This window comes from Humulus lupulus, chromosome 8, assembly GCF_963169125.1.
Source record: "Humulus lupulus chromosome 8, drHumLupu1.1, whole genome shotgun sequence".
NCBI classification, from domain to species: Eukaryota; Viridiplantae; Streptophyta; class Magnoliopsida; order Rosales; family Cannabaceae; genus Humulus; species Humulus lupulus.
The window spans coordinates 59,496,366-59,510,074 of NC_084800.1; the positions used below are offsets into that span (position 1 = coordinate 59,496,366).

The 13,709-nt window shown below is 38.1% G+C and overlaps 1 protein-coding gene across 1 annotated transcript; it reads left to right on the forward strand.

Annotated features, from left to right (window-relative positions):
• Positions 1-1,531: 1,531 nt before the first annotated feature.
• On the forward strand, positions 1,532-4,618 carry LOC133795468 (uncharacterized). Its single transcript, XM_062232918.1, has 2 exons — positions 1,532-3,986; positions 4,092-4,618. The coding sequence occupies exons 1-2, from the start codon at positions 1,532-1,534 to the stop codon at positions 4,616-4,618; spliced, it is 2,982 nt and encodes a 993-aa protein (XP_062088902.1).
• Positions 4,619-13,709: the final 9,091 nt, after the last annotated feature.

Consider the following 13,709-nt stretch of genomic DNA (forward strand, 5'->3'; position numbering starts at 1 on the left):
GGTTATACAGCGAAAAAGAGAGTCTTTGCGTGAATTTGTGGGTAGATTCAATAAAGAGAAGGTAGCCATTCCAAATTGCAATGAGGCAACTGCTACGTCCGCTTTTCGTAGAGGCTTGACTCTTGGATCAGACCTTTACAAGGAATTGACGAAATACCCATGCAAAACCATGGATGATGTACTTGCAAAAGCATGGGCACAAATTCGCTATGAAGAAGATGATAATCGTGTTCACTCACCCCCTCGCTACGAGCAGAGGGACTTTAAAAGGACCGCAAGGACTGAAAGGAGAAGCAGCGAAAGCAGAATAGATCCTTACCCACTTCCGAGCAAGTATTCATCCAGGAGAGACAACCAAAGATCTATGGATCGCTCAAACCAACGAATGGGAGAAAAGCTTAAACTTCCTGAGTACACTTTATCTGTACCTCCTCAAGAGGTAGTCTCAATAATGATAGGAATGGGAAGCACAGTGCGTTGGCCAAAAAAGATGAAGGCTCCAGCAGATAAGCGGGATAGGAGTAAGTGGTGTGAATTCCACTCTGACCATGGGCATCTCACTGATGAATGCATAGCACTCAGACTAGAGGTCAACGAATTGTTGAAGCGTGGACACCTGACTAATTATCTATCAGAAAAAGGAAGATTGACAATAGAAGGAAAAAAGAATCAGGAGCCAAGGTCTCAGAAGAGCCCTACCCCCAATAGACCACCAAACAAAAAGGTGGTGAATTGCATTACAGGAGGATCTGAGGTAAGTGGTATAACATATTCTGCTGCAAAAAGACATGCACGTTCGACGACAAGTGGGGAAGTTTTACACTCTACCAACACAAATATTGACCCAAACTTGGTGATAAGCTTTACCAGCACTGAAGCTACAGATCTGTTGAACCCCCATCATGATGCTTTAGTGATCTCAATTAATGTCGCCAATTGCCTTGTCAAAAGGGTGCTAATCGACAATGGAAGTTCCACAAATATCCTCTTCCTGAATGCATTGCAAGAGATGGGTATTGATGAGTCAAATATTACCAGCTGTTCCACAATGCTTGTTGGATTCAGTGGAGAGCACAAGAGTTCGATTGGGGAGATTGATCTTCCAGTCTACGCTGAAGGGGTGAACATTTGTGTCAAGTTCCTCGTACTCGAATGCGCTTCTGCTTATAATATTATTCTGGGAAGACCATGGATACACGACATGAGAGCTGTGCCATCTACCTATCACCAGATAATTCGTTTCCCAACCAAATGGGGTGTACGGGAAACCAATGGAGAATAAAAGATGTCACGATATTGCTACAGGCAAGCTCTCAAACACGGCAAAGCCACTTTATAGCAATTAGAGCAGCCTCGACCGGGATCGGAGGCTGACCATTCGTCAGTTGAAGAAATAGAAGAAATTCCAATCCACCCAGACTACCCTGATCACAAGGTGCAAATTGGTTCAAGGTTACAACCAGAAATTAGAAAGAAGCTCCTTGATTTTCTTGTGGCCCACCATGATCAATTTGCGTGGTCTCATGCAGACATGATCGGAGTCAGTGCAGATGTTATTACCCATAAGCTAAATGTAGATCCAGACAATCTTCCAGTGAAACAAAAAAGAAGAAAGTTTGCTCCCGAGAGAAACCGAATTATAAATGAAGAAATTCAGAAGTTGCTTGACATTGGTTTTGTTCGTGAAGTACACTGCCCACAGTGGTTGGCTAATATCGTTGTAGTCCCAAAAAAGAATGGAAAATGGCGAGTGTGCATCGATTTTATAGACTTAAATAAAGCTTGTCCGAAAGACTCATTCCCTTTACCACACATCGACATGATGGTAGATGCTACGGCTGGGCATGAATTGTTGAGCTTTATGGACGCGTTTTCAGGCTACAATCAGATTCTAATGCACCCAGAAGATCAAGAGAAAACTTCTTTCATTACTGAACGGGGAACCTACTGTTACAAAGTAATGCCCTTTGGGCTAAAAAATGCAGGGGCTACTTATCAAAGGCTCGTGAACAAGATATTCACTGAATACCTTGGAAAGTCAATGGAGGTTTACATTGACGACATGCTCGTCAAATCTCTCAGGGCTGAAGATCATGTTAATCACCTCCGACAATCATTCAAGGTTCTACAACAGAATGGAATGAAGTTGAACCCAACCAAGTGTACGTTCGGTGTACGTTCAGGTAAATTTTTGGGGTATCTGGTTACTCAAAGAGGAGTTGAGGCCAATCAAGACCAAATCAAATCCATTATGGACATCCCTTCTCCACGCACTAAAAAGGATGTCCAGAAGCTAACTGGTATAATAGCAGTGCTTAGCCGATTCATCTCCAGATCATCAGATAGGTGTCAAAAATTCTTTGACATCCTTCGAAAGAACAAAACGTTCCAGTGGACTCCTGAGTGCGATCGTGCATTACAAGAGCTAAAAGAATATTTGACGCAACCTCCTCTTCTGTCTAAGCCATTGGAAGGGGAGATTCTTTACTTATACTTGTCAGTGTCAGTAAGTGCAGTGCTAGTTAGAGAGGAGGAAAGGAAGCAAAAGCCAATTTACTACACAAGTAAGGCCCTACTTGATGCTGAGACAAGCTACACCCACTTGGAGAAATTGGCATTGGCCCTGGTAGTTGCTGCACGAAAGTTGCGTCCATACTTCCAATGCCACCCAATTGTAGTTCCCACTACTTTTCCAATGAAGTCAATTCTACATAAGCCCGAGCTCTCAGGTAGATTAGCAAAGTGGGCTGTGGAGCTTGGAGAACACGACATAACCTTTCAGCCTCGTACAACCATTAAGTCCCAAGTCTTGGCAGATTTTGTGGCTGATTTTTCCCCGTCCATTCAAAAGGAAGCAGAAGGAGAAGCCATGTGCTTGGACAAAGAAACATACAATGATGGGTGGACCATGCATGTTGATGGCTCGAGCACTACTCACGATAGTGGTTTGGGTGTGTCACTAAGATCACCTCAGGGGGATGTCTTTGAACAATCTTATAAATGTGGCTTCAAAGCCACCAATAACGAAAGTGAGTATGAGGTACTCATAGCTGTATTAGGATTGGCTATAAGCATGGGAATAGATAGCATCATCGTCTACAGTGATTCTCAGTTGGTAGTAAATCAAATGCAAGGAGACTACCAAGTTAGAGACTCAAAGTTAATTGCCTACATGACCAAGGCTAAGGAAATCCAACTCTCTTTCAAAAGATGTGATATCAAACAGATCCCTAGAGACCAAAATGTACAAGCTGATGCCCTTGCCAATCTAGGATCCTCTATAGAAGCAACAGAAGAGAAGAAGATCATGCTTGTTTACTTAGAGTGGCCTGCTGTTTGGAAAGGTCACCAAGAAGCCTTGGATGTGCAACAAACGAGATCATGGATGGATCCCATAATTGATTATTTGAGAGAGGACAAACTCCCTGAGAATAAGATGGAGGCTTGTAAACTTAGAGTTAAAGCAGCAAGATTTTCTATCATTGAAGGGACATTGTATCGAAGGTCCTATACAGGCGTTCTCCTTAGGTGTCTGACCCCAGAGGAGGCCAAGCACGTGTTGCAGGAATTGCATGAAGGAGAGTGTGGAAACCACTCCGGACCACGAAGCTTGGCTCATCGAGCACTCACTGTGGGTTACTATTGGCCAACCATGAGAGCAGACACAAAAGACTATGTCAGAACATGTGACAAATGTCAACGATATGCTCCCGTCCCGCATCAGCCATCAGAGCCCCTCCATCCCATTATATCTCCATGGCCTTTCATGAAATGGGGAATGGATATTGTGGGCAAGCTACCAATGGCACCTGGACAGAAGGTGTACCTGCTTATGGTGACAGATTATTTCACAAAGTGGGTAGAAGGAGAGTCTTTTTCGTGTATCAAAGACAAAGAAGTAATCAACTTTATCTGGAAGAATGTGATCTGTAGATTTGGAGTCCCAAAGGAAATTGTCACAGACAATGGTTCTCAATTTATCAACGGTGTGTTCAAAAGCTTTTGTGCGGACTAGAATATTCAACTTAACTTTTCAACACCGAGATACCCACAAGCCAACGGTCAAGCTGAATCCACTAACAAAACCGTAGTATCTACACTCAAGAAGCGACTAGAGGCGGCAAAAGGTAAGTGGGTTAAGGAATTTCCAGCTGTGCTATGGTCTTACCGTACAACAGAAAAGACTTCCACTGGTGAGACCCCTTTCTCTTTAACTTATGGTTTCAAAGCGGTCCTCCCAGTTGAAAGAGGTCTTGATACCTTGAGGAAATCTACAGCAAATGAGGAGACTAACTCTAATCAAATGGCAAAAGAGCTAGATTTACTTGACGAAAAAAGAGACAAGGCCAATTTAAGGATAGCATCGTACAAGCAAATGGTAGCTCGACATTACAACAAAAACTTGAGGACTCGTGCATATAAAGTTGGGGATTATGTCCTAAGGCGAACTTTTCAGAACACCAAAGAGGCTGGAGTAGGCAAGCTTGGATCCAACTGGGAAGGACCCTACCAAATTACTAAGGTGGTGGGGCAAGGAGCCTACAAGCTACAAGCAACTGATGGAAGGAATGTTACGAATAGTTGGAATGCATGTCATCTCCGACCTTATTTTTACTAGTTTAATTTTGCTTCCATTTGTACAAGGGGTAACCACTTCGTACTCTTTCCTGGCTAAGATTTTATCCTCAAGGGAGGTTTTGCTCAGAGAGGTTTTAACGAGACAAAGCTTAACCCACAGTGTTGCCCTGCACGAAACACTTTTTGAGATTTTGAGTTAAATTTTATTCATAATTCATTTTGTTGTTTGCATGTTTACATCTTTAGTATATTCAACTTTGTCTCATCTTGTTTATTTATAAGTACGTGAGCAAGAATAAACTTAGAAGCAAAGCCTCCAACATTTACTTCTAAGCTGGGGGCCAAGGATAATACAGTATTTGAAGATCATTGAGTTGCCTGTACAGACAACAAAGACTATATGTCGCTTGCACAGACCACAAAGATCTTCTTAATAATATTGTGTTTCCTACATACATGTTGCCTATACTGGCCACAATAATGTAGTGTTGTTGGTACAGACCATCAAAATCTGATGGTCCAAATATGGTGGTCGTATGAGATATTCTGTTACCTGTGCAGACCACGAAAGTCTAACGCTGCTAGTGCGGTACATCAAAATCTAGTGATCCTTCACGGTACTAAATTGTATATACAAATATCATCGATCATCAAAATGTAATGGCTTTTTGGGAACAATGCGTTGTCTACACAGACCATCAAAAGATTATGTCACGCGTACAGCCCATAAAAGTGTTTGTTGCTCGTACAAACTATCAAATTCTAATGGTCCAATAATTTTTTATACAAGCCTCAAAACTATCACCAAAGTGCTGGTTTCACTGAGTAGATGGTTTATACAGACCATCAAATGAGATGTAATTTATAATAAGCGTTTAGGTTCTTGTACGAGCCATAGTTATGTGTTGCTTGCACATACCATCCAAATATAACACTAATACAAGTAAAAGTTCACATAGTCACAAAATACTACCCATATATATGATGGTTCCACAACCTAGTAGATGGAGGAGTTTGTCAACATTTCAAAATGAAATAAACATAGTCTAAAAAGCAACAATAGCAAAATGAGAAGTAAAGTCAAAAAGGGTGCAAAGAAGCCCCGACAAAAGGCACATCGTAGTAGCGTGCAAACAACTCTACTCTCAAGCATCGACATCCATTTGCTCGTCAAGACCATCAGACTCGACTCCCCCAGCCTTGAGTTTCTCAAGTTCTTCATATTCAGCAATCACTTTGTCCACCTCCCATTGGTCCGCCTTGCCATCTCGAAACTCAACATAATGGTCATAACGAGTCTTAAGAATGGCGTGGTCAATAGTATCCATGCACTCTTGCCTTAGGTTCTCCACCTTTTGCTCTAACTCTATTTTGGCCCTCCGTAGCCCTTCAATTTCAAGTGATTTCTCCTTAGACTCATTTTTGAGTAAATCTGCTTCTTTCTTCATCCCGTCGAGCTTGGTCTAAAGATCACCAACCTTCTTAAGGGAAGTAGCATGTGCCTCCTTAAGTTCTTCAACTTTCTTTTTCTCAGCAGCTATTTCAGAAATGGCCTCCATAAGCCGACGAATTGATGAAGAAACTTCCTCTCTCAAGAACGCTTGAGCTTGAATGCTCTGTACAAGATCATTGAAATAATGAATGAAAGTAGATCTTTTGCAATCTTGAGATAAGCATGGATAAAACATGTATAATATACCTGAAATGTACGAGTGAGGGCAAAGTCAAAAGTATTACTAATACCCATGCTCTTCAGCTGTTTCTTATCTTCCGGAAATACAAACTTTGCAACATGTGGTAAGACAACTTCGGGGTCTGCATAGGCTGAAACATCGCCGGGAAGTTCAAACTTCAAGTCATCACACCAATCCTCTTCACTATACTTGCTCTGCTTTTTCTCAAGCTCGTGGCCCTCCAAGTCAACCACTTGTTTATGTGGAGAAGCAGATTCACCGAGTATAGAGAGGGGAGCCTCTTCTTCTAGATCAGACCGACAAGCTTTAGCCACTTTTGGTGGTTTGGCCTTGTCTTTAACTGTCTTTGCTTTGTTAGACTTCAATCTCTCGGCTAAGCGGGCAGCGGCATTGTTCGCAGAATTGATCACAAATTCTTTTGACATTTTTTCTGCAATTTGGTATAAATCCGGAGACAATGGATCAGTAAAAGCAAGGTTACCACCCAATTTCAATATCGAATATCTCCCTAGTAGGTGTTCACTGAATTTGGCAGGAGGAGGCACATGAGTACCTTTCTTTGAAGATTCTACAAACTCCCACAACCTCGTACAAGTAATATTCTTGTGGGAAAGAATTTTCCGCCAATGTCTTTTCTTTGCAGGGATAGATAAGATCCAATCAATAATATCCTGAGTATGAGGTCCGGGATCAACACGAGAGTTTTTCTTGAGACCTGCATAAAAAGAAGACAATGAGATTCAGTTTACAATATGCACAAAATAGAGCAAGGGATTAATACATACTCAAACACCATGATGTAGGAACTTTATGACCCTCGCAAAAGGCATCCTTTTCTGCCACAAACACATATAAGTCTTTCCAATCTAGATCGTTATGTAGACCCCCGACTAAATGAGCTTTGTTGGATCTTGAGACCACTTTGTACCTACCTTTCTCTTTATCATGCAACTTCAGGTAGTAAGTATGACAAAATTCTTTTAGCCCAATTGATTTTTTATGTACCTCACCCAACACCTCTAGACACATGATGATTTTCCAACCATTTGGCATCAATTGGGAATGGGCTAAACCAAAATGCTCAAAAAATTCTTGGACAAAAGGAGACATAGGAAACCTAAACCCAAGGAAGAATGCGTATTCATAAAAGGCGACATAGCCAGGAATATCCCAATCAATCCTCTCATGAGGTTTGGCTAGCCTCAAATCAATATGTTCAGGAATGTGATATTTTTCCCTAAACACAAGCAATGTTTCCTCATCAAGCCACAAGGGAGGAGATTGCAACAATAAGTTCTTTGTAAAGCCACTAGTGGCTTCCATGTCGAGTTCTAAATTTGGTGGTTGATTACATTGAGGAGCTCTCCTCAAACCATCACTACCATCCCCTTGCATAGCCAAGGTTACCAAACATAGATGGTTATTTGATGCAGAGACATCATCCATAAACCCATAAGAAATATCTAATCTTCTTCTCTTAGAAGAAGATGCAACAGTGATAGCCTTGGGGATGATAGAGTTTTCAAGGCTTTCAATTGACATAGTTATTGCATCCCAAATAGCAAAGAAAAGTAAAGAATGAGACTTTACCTTCAAAAACACAATCACATTATAGCTCAACCACCAACCACCACAAAATAAAATAAAAAAAGTGAAGAGAAACTTGAAAAAGTTTCAGTTTTGATAAAATAAATAAATAAACCCCAACGATAATAAGAAAAAAATATATCTATTTACCTCAATAATACTCCAGTCAGAATATTTTATAAACACTCTTTTGGGAGGTAGAGTCATTCAACGTTCAACTTGAAGAAGCAAAAGAAAATGATATTCTGGTGGCTTATGGAGAAGAAGAAATAGGCAGGAGAAACAAATGCAAAATGGTACATATATATTGAAAGGTTAGCTAATCAATATATAAATATTTTATTCCAAAATAGATATGAATATATATTATAGCATTGACATTTCAATGACATATTGAAAAGGAAGAAGTAAAAGCTTTTGACGTGCATGCTAAATGTATTTGAATATAATGTAAATATATTATGCAAGTTGTACTATTGGAGAAATGGAGGGAAATTGGTTTATGATTTATCATTTCACATATCAATCTGTCATTCGTACAGTACCATTCCTGTACCACCAGAGTATATTTTGGCTCAAAACTTAAGCCAATTTAATTTTTGTTTGAAATTCACTATTAAATATATATATATATATATAATATTAGTATATATATATATGATAAACTCTACTACTACCATCCTCATTCAACATCCGTACAGTACCGCTAATAAATTATATATATATATAAGTACCTTCTATTATATATATAACCCACATTACTACTATTAAATCCTATATTACTCATTCACACTAATATTATATATAATCTATTTATGGTGACTATCACCCTACAAAGTCTTTTTTGGCTAAATATAATTGTGGGCTTTACAGGCCACGGATATCAACATTGATATTTGTCTCTTAAGTCAAAATGGTCTCAATAGACCACATTATATGAACTCTATGTTTTGTTCTTAAATTATAGTGGTCTCTACAAGACACATGGTATATATATATATGAGCTATATTTTGCTTTTTAAATTATAGTTGCTCGTACAGGCCACGAAATGTGTAAAAGCACAGTTGGTCTTATGATACCAAAGTTGTCTCTACATGCCATATAGGTACTATTTTATAGGCCACAAAATTGGTAGACACACAATATTGGTCTTTTAAAATTAGAGTTGCCTCCACAGGCCACAAAATGTGAGAACACACAACTCGCATTATTCCAAAATTGATACGGTCTCTACAGACCATATGGTATATGGGTACTATTATTAACTCTTAAACCATACATTGCCTCTACAGACCACAACGTACAGAAACACATTGTATTATCAAAAATTGTCTCTATACACCAAATAGGGAACATTCTACAAGCTACGAGATGTGTAAACACAAAAGTTACATTCAAAAGATGATGTGGTCTCTACAGGCCACACCCTGCAAAAGATAATCATAATTTTAGCCAAATTTTTGTAAATGACACTCCAAACAAGATAAAGAAACTCATTGTAGTTTCTACAGACCGCATCTCGCTCATACATGATGATCATATATATATATACATAGTTCGTACATAACACATCTTGTACCTAACCATATACAAAATGAATAAATTCTTCTAAGTCTCTACAGACCGCGTCTTCATGATGAAAAAATTTGAGGTCACTGCACACCACATCTTGTAATAAAGGTATACAAGATGAATGAATTTCTCGTAGTCTTGACGGATGACAAAATCGGTGGTCAGACACCATCAAACTACTCTCCAAAGTAGCTATACTATTTTTTAGAGTGGAGGACAAATTGTATAGGCAAAAATCTCAATTGGGTCTTGGCCCAACTTAATGAGCCCATAAACTATGGATGTTGAACGCTAGGTTGTCCGTACAAGCCACTCCCTCCGTGGGATGCACAAGAGAACCCAGGGGCCCAAATATTAGAATAGGCTTTAGTCAAATTGCAATGCATATGGTCTGTACAACCAACCATACAAGCCCACTTGATTATGGGTTGTACAACCCACAATCATTCCTTAGACATACTTAGACCTCTGATATGGTCCAAGGGGTGGTAAGCCCAAGTGCATGAGGGCTCATATGAGTCACGTGGGCAGCCCATTAAAACCAAGTCTAGCCTCATAACGGTTATGCACACGACTTGTGGAGTACACTACTCCAAGACGGTTACAACTACTCCCACTCTTCTAGGACGCGGATTGATATCTGCGGGAAAGTGGGCGTACAGCCCACAATGATAGGTTAACACATTTGAATCATGGAGCGGAATGACTATTCTACCCTCCGACTGAACTACGATGGGATTTGATCCCTTATATAAGGGTACGTAGGCAACTTGAGAGGGGGACCCGAACTCTCTACAGAGAATACACCCTAAACTCAAGCTCAATCCCAAACTTTTCATTCACTCACTGCTTAGACCACCGTCTATTGTCTCCACAACCAACGCGAAAAGGTTACTCACGGTTGTTGGCGGTCCCGTCACATTTTTATCCTCAACAACTATCAATCATTTCCAGTCTCACTCAACAACTCCAGCTGCTATTTGGCATTCTAGATTAGGACATGTTCACTCTGACATTGCCAACCATGTTTTACTTCAATGTAATCAAGACTTCAAATATAATAAAAATTTGATTTGTTCTTCCTATCAATTTGCAAAGAATCACAAATTGCCTTTCCCTGTCTCTCAATCTCGAGCTACTGCTCCTCTAGACCTTGTTCATACTGATCTTTGGGAACCTTCCCCCATTCCAGCCATTGATGGTTCTCGATTTTTCATTCTATTTTTGGATGACCACTCTAGATTTTCAGGGCTATATCCTTTACATACCAAAGATAAAGCATTATCTGTCTTTAAACAATTTAAACTTCTTGTTGAGAATCAATTCAGTACCACTATCAAAGAATTACAATCTGACAATGGAGGTGAGTATCGTTCCTTTGTACACTTTCTGAATGCTTCTGGAATTCATCATCGTTTATCATGTCCCTACACCTCTGCTCAAAATGGCAGAGTTGAGAGAAAACACAGACATGTGGTAGAAACCGGCTTAGCTATGTTAGCGCGTGCCTCCCTTCCTTTGCATTGCTGGCTATATGCTTTTAATACTGCTATTTACATCATCAATAGACTACCTACTAAACTTCTCAATCTCAAATCTCCCTATCAAATTTTGTACAACAAAACCCCTGATTATTCTCTTTTTAGATCATTTGGGTGCTTATGTTTTCCCTGTTTAAGACCATACAATGATAACAAGCTTCAGTACAGATCTAAAGCTTGCATATTTTTGGGATACAGTACCAAACACAAAGGTTATGTCTGCCTTGACCCTCAATCTCACAGGATATACACCACACGACATGTGGTCTTTGATGAGAACACTTATCCCTATCACCTTCCACCTCCTTCAACAATTCCCTCTTCTTCCTCTCCTTATTCTCATACTCCTGCTATTCTTCTGTTGTGTAAAATCAATATGCAAGTGCATGTAATCTTAACAAGTAATAAAGAGTAAGTGAGATCGTTCCCACGAGGACTGTATACTAAGTACCAAAACTTAATTCCTATTTCTATTTGGCTAACAATAATTGAGTCACAAGAATTAACTAAAATTGTAAAACAAAAATCTAAAATTAACTTCAAGAACTAAAAATAAATAACGTTAAGAAAATTCAATGGATTAAAAACTAGGGCAATCAATTTGTAACGTCCCTAAGGTAGGGTACGTCTGCCACATACTCGTAATTCTAGGGTTTACGAGTATGTAAGGCACTTGACCAAAAGAATTAAATAAAATGATACGAAGAAATACAGAAAAATCTAAAACTTTTATATAAACTTATTAGAAGAAATTATTACACGTATGAATACTTTAAATTTAAGGCAGCCATATGAAAACTCTAAACCATTATTGCATTGCTACTGAGTCCGTGCTCCACAAGTTGTTCAACAGCTAAAGCCACACCTGGAAAAATGTTGGAAAATAACATAATGAGCTAACGCTCAGTAAGTAAATCTCATGCATATACATACACATGAATGTCGTGAGTTTGTAGTGCACATATACTAATATGCTGACTTATATACTTATGCATTTCATTTATTGCTCATGCACTTTCAAACTTTACTTTTATGCTCTTTCTTTTAGTTTAACGTTTTTATGGGCCCGATTTCACTTGTGCACACTGTTTGATTCGGCAAATGCCTGCAGGGCTTATAACAGATATCATATAGAATCCCATGGGTTCTCCTCCGGCTAGCCATCGTCTCAGCTAGGCTCATCATAACACTCATTTCATCGTTGCCATAGCTGCCATACTTATTACACATATGGAGGAGAAAGACGGGAACATGGCAAACATATCTAAATGGTCAACTTTGACCTAGCCCGCACTAGTGGGCGGCCACTATAAGCCTTAATAGACCTCCGTCTTCTTTACTGAACTTACTTGATTGCTTCATCGAAACAGTGGCACCCTTTTTAACATCTCATTATCACTTTGCTTAAGCCTTGTGTCATTAAAATGTTTAACTTTACATAAAACTTTTCAAGACATTTCATAACTTTTCTCATATTCATATGCATGGTCTTATATCACATAATAATGTATCACATAACTGTACATGCCATGCATACATGCTGATGCTGAAATGCCAATGTTCATGTTCATGATTCATGTTGATGGTATTCAATCAAGGCATTGTATCACATCTCATATAACTCAAAACATCTTTAGTTATAATACATGAAGCTTTGGGTTGGTGGCGTTGTTATACCTTAACGTAGAGCTATGGCTCAGGTCTAAGGTTTCCAGCCTAAAAACTTAAACGCTTCATATATCATAACATATAACAAATCATGAACATAGAGTAATCCACATATCCATCAACATAAGAACACATACTTGCACATAATTCATATCATTCTTAACCAAGTAAGACATCTTTCACATATCACAGAATTCATCAATTACATATCACACAACACCCTTATGGTGTTCATATAATCATTCTTCACATACTTATCATATGCATCATCATCATACCATACTTAACTCATCAGATGTACACAATCAATGTAGTCATGCATCTTACACTTAAGCACAAAAGGTGAGATTCACTTACCTTAGGTCCTTAGCTTATTTTAATATTGCTCAGCAAGAGTCAATCAATCAAATCCATACAAATCCTATTCAAGACACATCATTTATTAAATTCTATCAAAATCGTAAATATACACTATTGATAGTGTATATTAACAATACCAGAAACTATATAAATGATAATAATAATTATTATCAACGTAATGCAAATAACTCTTCATATAAAACAATGCTTTAAACCTTGCTCATAAGATAATGTACTCTTATGATAATAATAATAATAATCCCAACAAAAATAATAATTATCGTCTATAATTAAACTTATTTCGATATTAATAACGAAATACTTCAATAGCAATACGTATATGAATGTATATATTCAAATAATCATTTTATAAAAGAAATCATATTTTTAACATAAAGTTGCAATAATCAATATAATGATAATAATATAAATATAAATATTTATATTATTATTAATTAGTCATAATATCAATTCCAGTGATATAATAAATATACTTTCTCCAAAATTCACTGGTCTTACAAATATCAATAACTGTAAGAAACTAATATTTGATATTATTTTAATATTCAAATATTAATAAAAATATTAATATACAATAATAATGGTTAGATAATAGGTTTACTATAAATCATACTTTTCATATATATATATATATATATATATGAATCTGTATTCTTGATTTACTTAACAAAACAATAACAATAATAA